Source organism: Vanellus vanellus (genome assembly GCF_965231255.1).
Source record: "Vanellus vanellus genome assembly, chromosome: 30".
Lineage (NCBI taxonomy): Eukaryota > Metazoa > Chordata > Aves > Charadriiformes > Charadriidae > Vanellus > Vanellus vanellus.
In genome coordinates, this window is record NC_138935.1 from 568,527 (window position 1) to 584,089 (window position 15,563).

Here is a 15,563-nt window from a genome sequence, read left to right on the forward strand (position 1 = left end):
AAGGGGTAGACGTGGTACTTGGGGACATGGTTTAGAAGCGGTTTTGCCAGGGTAGCTTAGTGGTTGGACTTGATGCTCTTCAAGGTCCCTTCCAACCTCAGCAATCCTATGGTTCTATGTGGTGGGGCGGCTCCCAGGACTAGAGTGTGGCAAGGGAGGGTCTCACGGTGTGGGGGCTCAGGAGGGCAAAGAGCACCGGCACAGGAGCCTGTGGAGGAGCAGAGCCTGGGCTTTGTCCTCGGGAGCTTCCCCAGGACCTTGCTGGGTGAGCAGGGGCTGTGCTCTGCAGACCTTCCTCTCTCACGGGCAGACCTCCCCTGCAGGGATGGAGTGCCCACAGCGCAGGAAAGTCTTTCCAGGGGCTAGTGTCTCTGGCGTGGCAGGGGTGACTGCCTTTGGAGCAGCCCCTCTGTCCAGAAAGAACTCAAAACCCTCTACTCCTTCACCTTACTGCAACGGTTAGTGTCCCTGCTTCTTCTCATGCTGCAGGTGAACATTTCATTGCCTGCAGGGAAGAGGGACACCCCTTTGCCCATGGGTGTCGTGGGTTGACCCCGGAAGGCAGCTAAGCCCCACACCACTTGGGGGATGGAGGAGAGAATGGGAAGGGTGAAAGTGAGACAACTCATAGCTCACGATAAAGACAGTTTAATAGATAAAGCCAAAGGTGCCTCTGCAAACAAAGCAAAAGAAGGGATTCATTCTCCACTTCCCATCGGCAGGCAGTCAGCCACCTGCAGGACAGCAGGGCTCCATCGTGCGTAGCGGTGGCTTTGAAGACAAACGCCGTAACTCCAAACATCCCCCCTCCCTCCCGCTTTCCCCCGGTTTCCATTGCTGGGGCACAGGCTCATATGGTCCGGGATATCGCTTTGGTCAGTTGGGGTCAGCTGTCCCCGCTGTGTCCCCTCCCAACTCCTTGCCCACCCCCCGCCTACTCCCTGGTGGATGAGAAACAGAAAAGGTGCAGACACGCTTCGGTGACAGCTAAAACAGGGGGGTGACACCAACAAATCCAAAACACACAACCACCCCGGCATCTAAGGAGAACATTAACTCTCTCCCAGCCAACCCCAGTACAATGGGGGGGACACCTCCCACGAGCCCTCTGTACAGCAGCCACCTCCTGCTGTACCACCCCAGACACCCTCGGGAAGGGGCACTTGGGGATCTCTTGGGTTCAAGATAGACAAGAGGCAGCAGCATGCAGCTGGGGTGAGCGAGCAGAGAGCACGACAGCCCTCTCGGGACAACTTCCTCATCGCTTCAGAGGGAGAAGAGCCTCACAAAGGACCAGGGTGGGAAGAGCTACGGAGCAGAGGATGGCTTTCACCCACTGCTCCCTGGGTCACGGGCTCACTCCCTCTGGGTCCCTCTGCCCAGGACCGATGCCAAGCAAACCAGGTAGCGCCCACCACGGGGATTCCTGCTCTGCTCACAACCTCACAACGTTCCCCATGCCTTCAGATGGAGGGAGAGAGCAGGTGCTCTGGGAGGGAAGAGGACAACAGCTTCTCCTGGAGGAGACACGCATGAAAGCACTATCTACAGTGCAGTACAAGCGAACACTGAGGTCACTTCCCTACTCTACGGCAAGCGTCTTGCAGGAAAGGCTTTCAAACTTTAACAGACTGTTACATGGGCACAATACACACCTCTCTTACTTTGTGACTACAGTCTTGGTAAATATTTCAATGCTTTCATAAGGGAATACACCATAAGCGTGGCATTTGACAATATACGCTCTCTATTCATCGCCTTCCACCGGTCCTCCCACTCCTTCTGAGTTCTCTCATACAGCTCCTGCACACCTGGGGACAGAGGAACAGAGGTGTTGCAAAGGTGGGAGCTGAGCCCCCAGGCTCCCAAGGACTACTCTTGTCCCCCCCACCAAGCTTGGCCCTCGACAGGCAGTGACATTTCTGCCCCCCAGAAGTTACTTTTCAGCTCCTTGTCCTTCTCTGCCAGGGACAGTTGGGTGTTGACGATGATTTTTTCCAGAGCCTCTAGGCGCGGGAGGAACTCCAGCAGGACAGCATCAGCCTGCAGGAGCACAGATAGAAGAGGAGTCGGGGGCAGAAAGAGCAGCAGTTGGGGGAAATGGTTTCCTGGGGGAAGGGGATGGGACGTGGAGCCTCTCCCCTTGAAGGGGAGCTGCTCTTGTGCCTACCTTCACCCCCTTGCCAGGCAGCTCACGATATTTCTCCAACAGTGCCTGCTGGTCTGCTTTGAACAGCTCATAACCCCCTGACACACTGTAGACACCAGCACTGATGTTTTTGTCTATGTCTTGGTAGAGGTTCCAGAGAGCAGCCTCGCAATTGCGACGGGACACCTCCTCGTTGGCCTTGCAGAACGTCGCCTTGATGGCCTCCACCTGGCGCTGTCCAGAAAGATGCAGAGCAAAGGCATCAGCCCAGGCTGAGCTGCGGCCGCCGCTCTCATCCTAGGCAAAGATCAAGCCCTGTTGCCACGGAAATTGGAATCTCCATCTGTGGGGTGATCAGCTGGCAGGTGAGAGATGGGGAGGGCACTGTGCACCCACAGACATCTCTGCACCGAGTTGCACGGGAGCAGAGAGCATGCCAGGGACCACGGGCTTCACAAAACAGAGGGATAGGAATTAGTCAGCAGGAGAGGGGAAGCATGTCCCTGGTGGAATCCCAGCTGGGCTGGGGAGCACCTACTGTAAGATCTGCCTGGAAATGGCAGATGTCATCCCCGAATGCCTGTTTCTGGAACAGCTCCAGTGCCTCCTGCTCGCACTGGCTGTGCAGATCCAGGAGCTCCTCAACGGTCTCCGTCGGCAGCTGCGCCCGCTGATCCATCAGATCATGGTACAACTTCACAGCCTCTTCCACTGCCGCTGCATTTGCAATCTTGGCCAGGGCGAGCACCGCACTCTCCAGGCATGGCACTGACCCGCTCTGGATGGCCTCCACGTAGGCCTCTGCCAGTTTCCCCAGCACTGCCAAGGACGACCGAGGATGAGAGATCGGCAGCCCCAACACAACCCAGGCTCCCCTTCGGCCCCGGCTCCTGCCATATCCCTGCTGCCTCCCTGCCAGAGCCTGCCTCAACTTCTCTTCCAAACTCTTTCCCACCCGCCTCCAACACCCAGAACCTCCAAATCCAGAGGCAGGCACAGCAGCCAGCAGAATACCTCTCCCTTTCCCCACTGGCATCATTTCACTCTGCATTTGACCCCTCCCCAGACACAGTGCCAGGAGCTGCTGGCCACCCAACCCTCTGGACAGCCGTACTCACACGTCCCTGTTATGATGCCGCCACCGGGGATGGTCTTAGGTGAAGATTTCTCCCAGATGTGCCTGCAGAATTTCTCCGCCTGCCGCTGGAATTCAGGATCGATCTTATGATCCTGAAGCTCCTCCAAGCGGACCAGGTCCCTCTTGTGGGCTGGCTGCTCAAAAACGAAGCACTTGCGATTCGGAAAGAGCTGGCGGATGCATTCCCGGGGCTCATTGTAGCGCTGGATCTCTGGGCTGTTACCTGTGGGGTAAGGGGACACGGAGCAAGTTCACCGGGCTTGGGCTGCTCTTGACTTACCCTGAAATGCCGCTGAGTCTGGGGCTGGACGTCTCCAGCAGCACAGCACCATTCCCTTACCAGCCTTCAAATTCAGTGCCATCTCCAAGTAGTCATCCTCAGAGATTTCCTTCCCATCCACCTCCATCTGCAGCGTGAAATCCCGGACAGTCCAGACAAACGTCGGGAAGAAGGAGACAAACTTTTCGGAATCCTTCCGTTTATCGTTACTCTGCTCGGGTGCTGCTTTCAACTTGACATGCTCGGACAGCTTCATCACATAGCTAGGGAGCTGGCTAAGGAAAGAGGGAGCTCTGCTCTGAAGGCAGGGGCATCGCCATCCTGCAAGCGCCCAGCACTTCCTGGGCAAGAGGGGAGACTCTGCGGGGACAGACAACTGCAGGGAACCACCGGAAGGAGGAGGGAGAAAAAGCCTCAGCCCTCAGCTCCACCACATGGCACTCCTGAGGACTCAAAGCACATCACTGGGCACCACCAGAAGGTTCTGCCACTGTTGGAGGAAGTAGCATTTGTCAAGCCCTTGCCCACCATACAGGCAGAGGAGGGCATCCCTGGTGCTGCTGTCCCACCAAGGATACTAAAGTTGCTCCATGGCCTGCTGGTCAATGGTGCCTCTGCTGTTGTAGATCAGGGTGCTGGAGAGCAGTACGGTGAGCACAAAGATCCAGGTATCGTTCTTGGTGTCGCCCTGGAACAACAACCCATGCCTCTTGTTAACAATACTCCCAAAGTCTGAGCAGAACCCCAGAGCCCCAGACCCTGAGCACCCCTAACCAACACGCCATGGCAAGCCCACTATTTGGAGACATCCACCCCCATGCCACCCCCATGTCTTTCTGCAGCCGCGTTATCCTCAACTCTTTACTCTCAGGGTGCCACCACACCTCTATCCAAGTGCTCCCTGAGATCCCCATTCCCGTTCTGCTGCTCTTTGCCAGAGAAGCAGAGGAATTTGGCACTTTCTCTACCCCAACCGCCTTCCCCGTGGCCGCCGGCTCTTCCCAGCACACAGGCTGAAGGCCTCCACCGGTGGTGGGAACACCTGCACTCTGGTCCCCGTGGCTGGGCCCTCAAGAGCTTCCCCAAGTGCTGGGAATGCACAAAGGCAGCTTCCGCCTCTGCCACACCTTCTCCACGTCGCCCAGCCCTTCAGTGTCCAGCAGCACCAGAGTGTGTCCAGGCTGGCAGGGGTGAGGTACACACCACATCCAGACCCCTTTGGTGTGGGACTGCAGGCCGCAGCCCAGGGAGAAACCTGTGGGGAGGACGCACAGCTCTCCAGAGTGCTACATAGAGAGGGGGAAACCCAGGTACCTTGGCCAGCCGGGGCCGGGACCTCCCTCACCTTTCCTCTGACCAGCCAGCCTGTTCATGAGGTAGGACTTGCCAGTGCGGTACAGCCCTGTGATGCCCACCACCACCACAGGCTGGGTGATCTCCGACAGCACCTGCAGGGCCTCCTGATGCACCACCAGCCTCTTCGTCTGGCTGTTCTCTATGAGGCAGACAGGCTCCGGCATGTGCACTTCAGATGCCATTGCTGACGCAAGCGCAGCCTGCGGAGGAGACGGCGAGACGGCATGCTTAACAAGGTGGGGGCACCCCACAGTCCAAACAGGGACAGTCCTTATCACCCTGCTTCATTTCTCCAAGCCAATCATGCTTTGCATCAAATTCCTTCCACCACACCTCCTCTTTTGGCCCATCGCAAGCGATGCTGCCAAGACAACGACGACACTTAGAAGAGGTGCACAGCCCCTTCCCGTTGGCCACACAACAGGAATGGCTCAATTCCGCAAAGCCCACTGGGACCGTGGCAGTGCTCTGCATTGTGTCCTGAACCCCCCGTGGAAGTTTGCTGAGTGCCGAATTGTGCAGAAATGGGTGTGGGACAGAGCAATGGCCTCAGGCAGGGCTCTAGGGCAGAGGAATGGCTGCAGAGTCACAGCAGCACCAAGGGAAGGATAGGTTAGGGGGTGAAATTCAAGCTTCTGGGAGCTGCCTAGGAATGTCTCCATAAATTTCTCATTCCTGACCCCCTCAAATCCCCTCTCACCCCCCGCTGTGCCTCTCACCGGGACATGAGTTCCTGCACAATGTGCAGTTAATTTTCAGTAGTAAGAAGAGGCTCAGCTAAAAAGTGAACTTACTGAACAGAATTGGTCCTGTTTTACCTCAAAACGCAACCACCATGACAAGCCCCCGCACCTGTGGCTTCCCGGGTCAGAAGGAGGCATTCCGCAGCCCCAGTGTGCAGGGCTGCTTGCCCGGGCTGGGGGGAGGCGTGAGGGGAAGGGACTCACCGCTGTCTTCGTCCCCTGTCCGGAGCTGCAAGAGCTTTGCTGCAGCCTGGGTCCTGCCCTGACTTTTATCCTCTGCCCGTGGCCAGCGGCCCCTCTCCTGCTATTCCGGGAAATCAGGGAGTCAGAGGGAGGAATGTGAAACTCAGTATCTGGGAGGGAGAAAATTAACTCTATCCCAGCCAAAACCAGCACAGAATGAACAAGAAGTTGGGAACGGTCACCTGCACGACAGCTGACCCCCAACCGACCATTTTGCTTTGTTTGCACACACTTTGCTTTCGCTTTGCCTATTAAAACATATTGATCTCGACCTATGAGTTCTTTCCCTCCTGATTCTCTCCCTCATCCCACCCGGGGAGGGGCAGCCACCGGCTGTGTGGGGCTTAGTTGCCGGCTGGGGTTAAACCACGACAAGCCCCAGCCATCACCAGCCCCTCCCGGGCTCCAGCAAACCCCACGCACAGACGTGGAGGCAGCACAAGGGCTCATCCCATGCCCAGACCCAGAAGCTGCCCCACGGCAACCTCCCGCACCCCCCGCGACTCACTGCGGCAATGGCCAGCTCCACACACACTGCCCACTGCTGGGCTTTGAATCCTCTCTGAGGACCTCACAAGCACTGCCCTCTTCCAGGCAAAGCAAGGCGATCCCCAGGGGGGGACAAGAGGCTGCCCCTCATGTCAAGGGCACTCCCCGCATAGTAGGGAGGAGAGGAAAGGTTCGGGCATAGCGCCCCAGCTTCGGCCAGTCCTAACGCGCGTGCAAAGCCACAGGGGGGTGAACACCCGCTCCCAGCCACCCATTCCTCTTGCTCAGTGCCAGAGCCCCAGCAGACCTTTGGATGTCCTCCTCCTCCCACCCTCTGGGGTCCCTGTCACTTACTGGGGAACCTGTGGCTTCCCGGGGTCAGAAGGAGGCATTCCGCAGCCCCAGTGTGCAGGGCTGCTTGCCCGGGCTGGGGGGAGGCGTGAGGGGAAGGGACTCACCGCTGCCTTCGTCCCCTGTCCAAGGCTGCAAGAGCTTTGCTGCAGCCTGGGTCCTGCCCTGACTTTTATCCTCTGCCCATGGCCAGCGGCCCCTCCTATGCTATTCCGGGAAATCAGAGTGAGTCATAGAGCGAAAGTGAAAGTCAGGCACTGGTAGGCAGGAGGAAAACCCCACCCAGAGAGACCGCCCATGGTTTGACAGGGCCCACAAGCTCAGCACAGGAACTCGGAGCACACAATGTAAAGACAGTTTAATAACTGAAGGACCAAGAACAAAAAACAAGCGACCCAAAAGCAAACCCTCACCACCTCCCAACCGCATGTTATCCCACACCGGGGCGTGAACCATTCCCCTAATGTCTGCGCACCCCACATCGCTTTTCCCCCCGGCTTGTGGCGGAGTGAAAGACATGAACTCCGATATGCAGGATTGAAATCAGCTTTATTAAGCAAGCGTGCTCTTTTTATACTTTTCTACCAAGACCGGAGGTGGAGGCCCCATTGTGACAAGCAATCTCTGCCCCATAGAGTGACTCAGCTAGCGAGGATGAATGGCTTTACAGTTGCCACTCACCTCTCCGGGCCTGTACTCAGAACGTTGTGCTGACTCTGCAATGGGAGAGCTGCCCCCCCCGATACCAGAAACGGAGGCAGCTGCCCTGGGGGGTGGCCACGAGGGAGGCCAAGCTGTTGTAGAGGTGCTGGTAACATCCGCACCCGTATCAATAATTCCTTCCAGAGTTATCTCATTTTGACGGGTGGAGTGCTGGAGGCTACAACGGTAGGAGGGGCGTCGCGTGGAGACGTTCTGGGCCCACATGATCTGCACGGGCCCCATGGAACTGAAACCATCTCCGCAAGCATCTGCCAGGCATCACGGCACCTGGCTCTGAAACGGCACCAACTGTGCAATACGTGAGCCTTCAGGAATCTGACACGGAGGAGCAGGAGTCCATACCGCAATTTGAATCTCCCCGGTAAAGTCCACATGGATAACACCAGGCAATGCAAACAGTCCCTGGCACATCGCCGAGGAGCTACTGAGAAGGAGGGTGCTCAGTCCATTGCCCAACGGTGCCTTAACCCCCGTAGGGATCAGGGTAGCGGTTGTATCAAAAAGCGTTAGTGTGACTGCGGAGGCCAGGTCCATTCCGGCGCTTCCGCTGGTTCGGGCATACAGGCTGGGGCTGACAGGGGCAGGGGAGGGTGGCTTGTGTCGTCGTGCGCCCCCTCTGCGTGCTGACCCGGTTGTTTCCTCGACCTGATGGCTGAAGCGGTCTGCTGACCTTGTCAAACCTGGAGTGACACTGGTTGGCGAAGCGACTCCCCTTTTTACATCACGGACCGAGTCCCATCTATCATGGGGATCGGGGGGAAACAAATCTGGTTCCTGCTCAGGATCGTGTGGCCCGGGATCGAAAGGGTCGTCTGCAGGCGACTCCTGATCTCCCACAGCCCCCACCACCATGTCGGCTGACACCAAATCCAATGGAGCTGAGGTGGTCTTAGACTGTTCTCCGGGCTTTTGAGTATGCTGTTTCAAGGTCTCAAACAACGTCCACCATGCAGAGAGCCACCCTGCTGCTGTTTTGTCCGACCGGATTGCCGAGTCCCACAGTTTGACCCCTATCTGGTCCCAGGTTTTGGGATGGTAGATAGAACTGGAATCGATCCCCGGGCAGTTTGACCGAGCCCACATTAACAGCATTTTGAGATCTTGGAGGGGTATGCTTTTCCCGTGTTGCTTCAATATTTCCTGCATTATATTCACTACGGTTCTCTGCTCCTGGGAAATACCATTCCCCATAGTCACTGGCTGCTTACCTCCGTCAAGCGGTAGGTAATTAATCATGCACAATGCCGCTTCCTTTCAGCAATCCAAGTTCAGTCGGGCTCCACCACCGGTCAGCGGGATGCTGCTATTAATAGCCCTGGGTGAAGTCAAACTTCAAGTCCCTGTTCAGGCATCATTTTTGGCAGATTGAAAGACACGGACTCCAATATCCAGGATCGAAATCAGCTTTATTTAGCAAGCGTGCTCTTTATATACTTTTCTACCAAGGCCAGTAATTTTCTACTTTACTTGTTTACACCACCGCGTGCTCTAAAAGATCACGTTCCCCCCGAAAAGGGAATCTCTCTTCCCAGTGAGCAGCACCTCCTTATCTAGGGAGTAGCTTCACACATTCGTTCTACCACACTTAACCCTTCTTTTGCCTCAGTGCCCACACCTGCTCTCCCCTCCCAGGCCCTGATCCCATCCCTCTGACCCACCCCACGCATCTCCTGGGCCATCTCAGTGCTCGCTGCAAACACCCAGCACTGACATGCTCATCCCACAGGCACCCCACGCTTGGGGGTCCCCTCAGGTCCCCTGGGGACCCTCATCAATCCCTCATACCCCAGCCTGACCCCAGGACCCCCTCCTGGCTGACTGGTCCAGCTCGAAGTTTGCTGGTGAGTGCCCACCGGGACTGAGGAAGACACAGATATTTACCCCTCCGGCCAGCAGCAGGGACTCGGGCTCTCACCCGTGGTCCCACTCCAGACACTGGCACTGAGCCCCTCACTCACCCCAATCCCTTTTGCCCCCCACTCTCCCCTCCATGTGCCCACTGACCAGTTCCCCACACACAAGCGTGCCCTCCCGTGCCCTGACAGCGGTTAGGGACTGCCTGGCCAGGTTGCAGCTCTGCAGAAAAGTCCCTGGTTGTCCTTAGGTTTCATTGGACAAGCTAAGAGACATTGACAAAGAAGACAGAGAGCATCCTGGGCTGTCTGAGTCGGAAGACAGCCAGTGGGGGCGATTGTTCCCCTCTGCAAAGGACAGTGTCTCGAGGCAGTGACCCACATGTGGGGGCTTTGATAAACAAGGCATAAATGTAAATCATTCCGTTTGGGAGACTTAGTCCAAGCCTTGAAATCAGGCAGGATGAATCCCATCCCTGGCAAGGACCACGTCCAAACTGAAGGGCCGGCACAGCAGCTGCCCAGCTTTGGCCGTGCAGGGTGAGCACCCTCTGTCCCGCATGTGGAAGGCCTCCAGTGAGAGCGCTGTGCCCTGGGGTCTCTGGGTAGCCAATGGCATCTGTCAGTCAGAGGGCAACGGCGTTTTGCCATTGTACCCCATGAAATTTGGCCAACCTCTAGACAGGCATGATGTGGGGGAAGCACTGGCGGGTTTGGCCATTGCGTGATAGCAATGAAATGAAAATTCACCTTCTCCAACTATCCCTTCTTCCAGCTGCCTTCAGGTATCATAGAAAGGTTTAGGTTGGAAAGGACCTTGAAGATCATTGAGTTCCAATCCCCCTGCCATAGGCAGGGACACTTCCCTCTAGACCAGGTTGCCCAAGGCTACGTCCAGCCTGGCCTTGAACACCTCCAGGGATGGGGCCTCAACAACCTCTCTGGGCAACCTGGGCCAGTGCCTCACCACCCTCAAAGTGAAAAACTTCTTCTTAATGTTCAATCTGATTATGTCTTCCTCCAGATTAAAGCCATTCCCCCTTCTCCTATTGCTACATGCCCCAGTAAAAGGACCTTCCCCAGCTCTCCTGTAGGCCCCCTTTAGGTACTGGAAGGCCACAATAACATCTCCCCAGAGCCTGCTCTTCTCCAGGCTGAACAGCCCCAACTCTTTCAGCCTCTCCTCATAGGAGAGGTGCTCCAGCCCTCGGATCATCTTTGTGGCTCTCCTCTGGACACACTCCAGCAGGTCCACGTCCTTCTTTTGTTGGGGACTCGAGAGCGGGATGCAGTACTCCAGATGGGGTCTCACCAGAGTGGAGTAGAGGGCAGAATCACCTCCTTTGACCTGGCTGGCCACACTGCCTTTGATGCAGCCCAGGATATGGGTGGCCTTCTGGGCTGTGATCGCACACTGCTGGCTCATGTTGAGCTTCTCGTCAATCAGCACCTGCGGGTCCTTCTCCTCAGGGCTGCTCTCCAGCCATTCCCAACTGAGCCTGAATTTGTGCTTGGGATTGCCCTGACTCAGATGTAGGACCTTCCCCTTGGCCTTGTTGAACTGCATGAGGTTGTCTTGGGCCCACCTCTGCAGCCTGTCCAGGTCCCTCTGGGTGGCATCCCTGCCCTCCAGTGTGTCTACCTCGCCAAACAGCTCGGTGTCATAGGCAAACTTGCTGAGTGAGCACTCGACCCCACTGTCCGTGTCACCGACAAAGATGTTGAACAGTACAGGTCCCACTACCGACCCCTGAGGAATGCCACTCGTCACTGCTCTCCACTTGGTCATCGAGCCATTGACCGCAACTCTTTGAGTATGACTGTCCAGCCAGTTCTTTATCCACCGAGTGGTCCATTTGTCGAACCCTTGTCTCTTCCATTTAAAGACCAGGATATTGTGTGGGACAGTGTCAAACGCTTTGCACAAGTCCAAGTAGATGACATCAGTTGGTCTTCCTTTGTCCACTGCTGCTATACACCCTTTGTAGAAGGCCACCAAATTTGTCAGGCATGACTTGCCCTTGGTGAGGCCATGCTGGCTGTCACCAATCACCTCCTTGTTTTCTATGTGCCTCAGCAGAGTTGCCAGGAGGATCTGCTCCATGATCTTGCCAGACACAGAGGTGAGACTGACTGGCCTGTAGTTCCCTGGGTCTTCCTTATTTCCCTCTGTGAAAATAGGGGTTACATTTCCCCTTTTCCAGTCAGTAGGAACCTCGCCAGACTGCCACGACTTCTCAAATATGATGGCTGGTGGCTTAGCGACCTGATCTGCCAGTTCCCTCAGGACCCGTGCATGTGTCTCATCAGGTCCCACGGACTTGTGCACCTTCAGATTCCTCAGGTGGTCTCGCACTGGATCTTCACCTACAGTGGGCGGTTCTCCATTTTCCCAATCCTCGTCTTTGCATTCTGCGTCACGGGCACTGCGGCTGCAGTCCTTGCCAGTGAAGACTGAGGCAAAAAAGTCATTGAGTGCCTCAGCTGTGTCTCTGTCCCGGGTAACCAGTTCTTGCGTTTCCTTCCGGAGAGGGCCCACACTTTCCCTACTCTTTCTTTTCTCACTGACATACTTAAAGAAGGATTTTTTGTTTGTCTTAATGTCCCAGGCCAGATTTAGTTCTGTCTGGGCTTTAGCTTGTCTGACCCGATCCCTGCCTGCTCAAACCAGTCCTCTGGATACCTCCCAGGCTACCCGCCCCTGTTCCCACTCCCTATAGGCCTCCCTTTTGCTTTTGGTCATGTCCAGGAGCTCCTTGTTCATCCATGCAGGCCTCCTGGCTTTTCTGCCTGCCTTCCTCTTTGTAGGGATGCAGGTAAATGTTTAAGGCAGTGTGGGGTGGGAGGGTGCAGAGAGCTCACTGGGGGGGAGATCTTCACAGCCTTCTACGTAGTAAGTCTTTGGATGCAGAGCAATGGAGGTGTGGGTGCTGGAGGAATCTCCAAAAGCCAGGGCCATCCCATGGCTGTCCTTGCCAGCACGGTCCCTGAACACCGTGGGAGGGAGAATTCAGAAAACCCCCTGCTGTTCCCTCCAATGCAGACCCCCTTGCTCTGAGCAAGCCCCCTTGCCTCTCTCCCACCCAGCCAAGCCTCTGCCCTCAGGGCTGTGGGGTCCAAAGCATGAACCAGCTCCTCTGCAGCCAGAGCTCCAGCAGAGCCATGGGGCACCTCTCCAGCATCTCCCCTGAAGAGCACACAGGCTGAGAGCAGCTGCCCAGCAGACCTCCACGATGCAAATCTGCCCCATAGAAACTTTGTTTTTTCTGAAAGAGAGACCTTGAGAAGAGGTGAGAGGTTTAGTGGTCTGCAGTGGATCCCTCTGCTCTTGGCCGTGTCTGGTGGCTTTTGAGAGTAGGCCACGCGATCTAAAACCCCCATCAAAGATCTGGCTCCTGCCCCTACCGTTCCCATGAACCCATGGCTGCAGAGCAGGGTTGACTCCTGGGCAGCAAACCAGCAGATGCTCTGCTCCTCAGGGCACACGCAGCCAGCACCAACCAGAGCTCCAGCCATGGAGCTGAAGAAGGTCTCCTGGGAAAGGAAAAGGGAGTTGAGTGTAGCAGGGAGAGCATCCGTGAGTAGTTCCTTTGATTTTGCTCAGAGAACTCTCCCCTAATTTGTCACTGTCTTTCCCTCCATGGAAAGTGCCCCTTGCCCTGAGGCAGCACATGTCCAACAGCAGCTCCATCACCCAGTTTTTCCCCCTGGAGTTTGCAGCCAAGCGGGAGCTGCAGCTCTTGCACTTCTGGCTCTTCCTGGGCATCGACCCGGCTGCCCTCCCGGGCAACAGCTGCATCATCACAGCCATAGCCTGTGACCACCACCTCCACACCCCCATGTAATTCTTCCTCCTCAACCTCTCCCTCCTCAGCCTGGGCTCCATCTCCACTACTGTCCCCAAATCCATGGCCAATTCCCTGTGGGACACCAGGGCCATTTCCTATGCAGGATGTGCTGCCCAAGTGTTTCTGTTTGTCTTCTTCTTGTCAGCAGAGTTGTCTCTTCTCACCATCATGGCCTATGACCGCTACGTTGCCATCTGCCAACCCCTGCACTAGGGGACCCTCCTGGGCAGCAGAGCTTGTGTCCACATGGCAGCAGCTGCCTGGGGCAGTGGTGTCCTCCATGCTGTGCTGCACACGGCCAATCCATTTTCACTACCCCTCTGCCAAGACAATGCCATAAACCAGTTCTTCTGTGAAATCCCCCAGATCCTCCAGCTCTCCTGCTCACACTCCTCTCTCAGGGTAGGCTGCCTTCTTGTGGTTAATGTCTCCCTGGGGTTTGGGTGTTTTATTTTCATTGTCCTGTCCTATGTGCAGGTCTTCACGGCTGTGCTGAGGTTCCCTTCTGAGCAGGGACGGCACAAAGCCTTTTCCACGTGCCTCCCTCACCTGGCCGTGGTCTCCCTGTATGTCAGCACTGGCATGTTCATCTACCTGATGCCCCCCTCCACCTCCTCCCACTCACTGCATCTGCTCATGGCTGTTCTGTACTCGGTGGTGCCCCCAGCAGTGAACCCCCTCATCTACAGCATGAGGAACCAGGAGCTCCAAGACACACTGAAGAAGCTGAGTCAATCACTTGTCTTTCAGCAGCAATAAGCTGCCCAGGTCTCTTCACCAGCGATCTCCAGTCCATCTCAGGAACCACCTCGCCTTTGGGCATTTGGTCTGTGATCATCATGTTTGGCCAGGAGTATTCTGCATCCACTCCACTTCTCCAGCGTCATGAGCCCAGTCTGTCTGAGGCAGAGGCCTTTGTACATGTCTGTGGCATGATGGTACAGCTGCTCTCCTGTGTCACATCTCTCTAATAAAAGGGGATTTCCTCACTTCCAGTGTCTGGAGGTTGGACTCTTCTTCCCCAGCTGAAGTGGAGAACCGTCTGAAGAGGTTGCCCCTCCAAGGCCATGCTGCTGTGCTTGGGTTCTGCATGGGCTCGGGGGTGGAGGGCATGGGGCGATGTGTTGGGGAAGGCCTGGGCTGAGCTTTCACCTGTGGGTGACCTCTGGCCCAGGAGTTGGTGAATGCTCAGAAGGGCTCTGCCTTGGACTGTCTCCGCATGGGTTTTGGGCACCACAGCCTGCTCACTCTGCAGAGCCGCACCACCCTCTCAGGGCTCTGTGGGGAGAATGGGGAGGGCCAGGAGTGTCCAGCCAGGTCAGCACAGGCACATTGCCATGGGGAAAGGTTCTCTGGGGAAGGGACGTCCCTGGAGAAGAGCAAAGGAGCAACTCTGTGAGGGGAAGAAATGACCAGGAGAAAGGAATTTCTGCATGCAGCAGCTCGGGGCAGGCTGGTCTTTCGCTGGCGAGATGGGAAGAGGCGAGAAGTGGCTGGGCCAGGCTGGAAAGTGCCCGGCAGTTGAAAAGACCAAAGTTGGCTGAGCTGTGTGACCACGCAGGGTGAGGACTCCCCCCAGGTGGGTTGTGGTGCAGACCCCAGGGCTCCTTGAAGGGAGCTGAGCCGTGCAGGCACAGGAGAGAGGAGCCTGGTCTGGAACAATAGTTGCAGCTCTGTTGCTTGGCCACCTCCGGGACAGGGTGGTGACGGGGCCACGAAGCAGCATCCAGAGAGGGGCAGCAAAGACAGGCACAAACAAGGGATTCCTGTGCATTGCCGCCATTGTGGAGGTATGATTGTGGGAAAGGCAAAGCTCCCCTGGAGTCGGTTGCAAGGAATGTCAAGGGCGAAACAAAGAGCTTTGATTGCTTGTTAGAGACCAAGGCTGAGCAAGGGAAATGCAGGGCTGCTGCTGAAGGGGAGGGAGATTTCACACCAGCAGACAGAGGGGCAGCTGAGGGACTCAAATGGCCTTTGTCTTTCCTGGAAAGGTCTCCAGGGCTCTGTGCTCAAAGAGAGGGCTGAAGGAGGAGGAGAGCCCATCTTGGCAGGAACCTCATGGAACGCCTCAAGGACAAATGCCAGTTTCTGCCCCTGCAGGGGACAAACCCTGGCAATGGCACAGGGAGGGGCCAGCCTGTCTGGGGAGCAGCTCTGTGGAGAAGGTCTTGGTGGTCAGTGATCTGGAGAGGAGGCAGCCGTGTGCCCCAAAGCAAGGGAGGCCACCAGTGTCCTGGGCTGTCTGACCAGGAGCATGGCCAGGAGAGCGAGGAAAGGGACTGTGCAGGTAACTGCATCCAGATTTCTCATCCCCAGTACAGGTAGAATGTTGGTGGTAAGCTGGAGTGGGTTTAGCAAAGGGCGCCCAAGATGGTCAAGGGCTGGAGCAC

The 15,563-nt window shown here is 56.5% G+C and overlaps 1 protein-coding gene and 1 pseudogene across 2 annotated transcripts; one reads left to right on the top strand and one right to left on the bottom strand.

Moving 5' to 3' along the window:
* Positions 1-836: 836 nt before the first annotated feature.
* LOC309682503 (guanylate-binding protein 1-like) lies at positions 837-5,881 on the bottom strand. The gene is made up of 10 exons (XM_082496593.1): positions 5,871-5,881; positions 4,913-5,123; positions 4,695-4,822; positions 4,146-4,255; positions 3,628-3,830; positions 3,268-3,510; positions 2,688-2,968; positions 2,171-2,446; positions 1,941-2,043; positions 837-1,811 (listed from the first exon to the last, which is right to left on the bottom strand). The coding sequence occupies exons 2-10, from the start codon at positions 5,103-5,105 to the stop codon at positions 1,672-1,674; spliced, it is 1,677 nt and encodes a 558-aa protein (XP_082352719.1). The 5' UTR covers positions 5,106-5,123; positions 5,871-5,881; the 3' UTR covers positions 837-1,671.
* A 4,004-nt stretch (positions 5,882-9,885) lies between these two features.
* LOC309682602 (olfactory receptor 14C36-like) lies at positions 9,886-13,932 on the top strand (annotated as a pseudogene). Its single transcript has 2 exons — positions 9,886-10,036; positions 13,046-13,932. The product of its transcript is annotated as an olfactory receptor 14C36-like (transcript).
* The last annotated feature ends 1,631 nt before the right edge of the window (positions 13,933-15,563 follow it).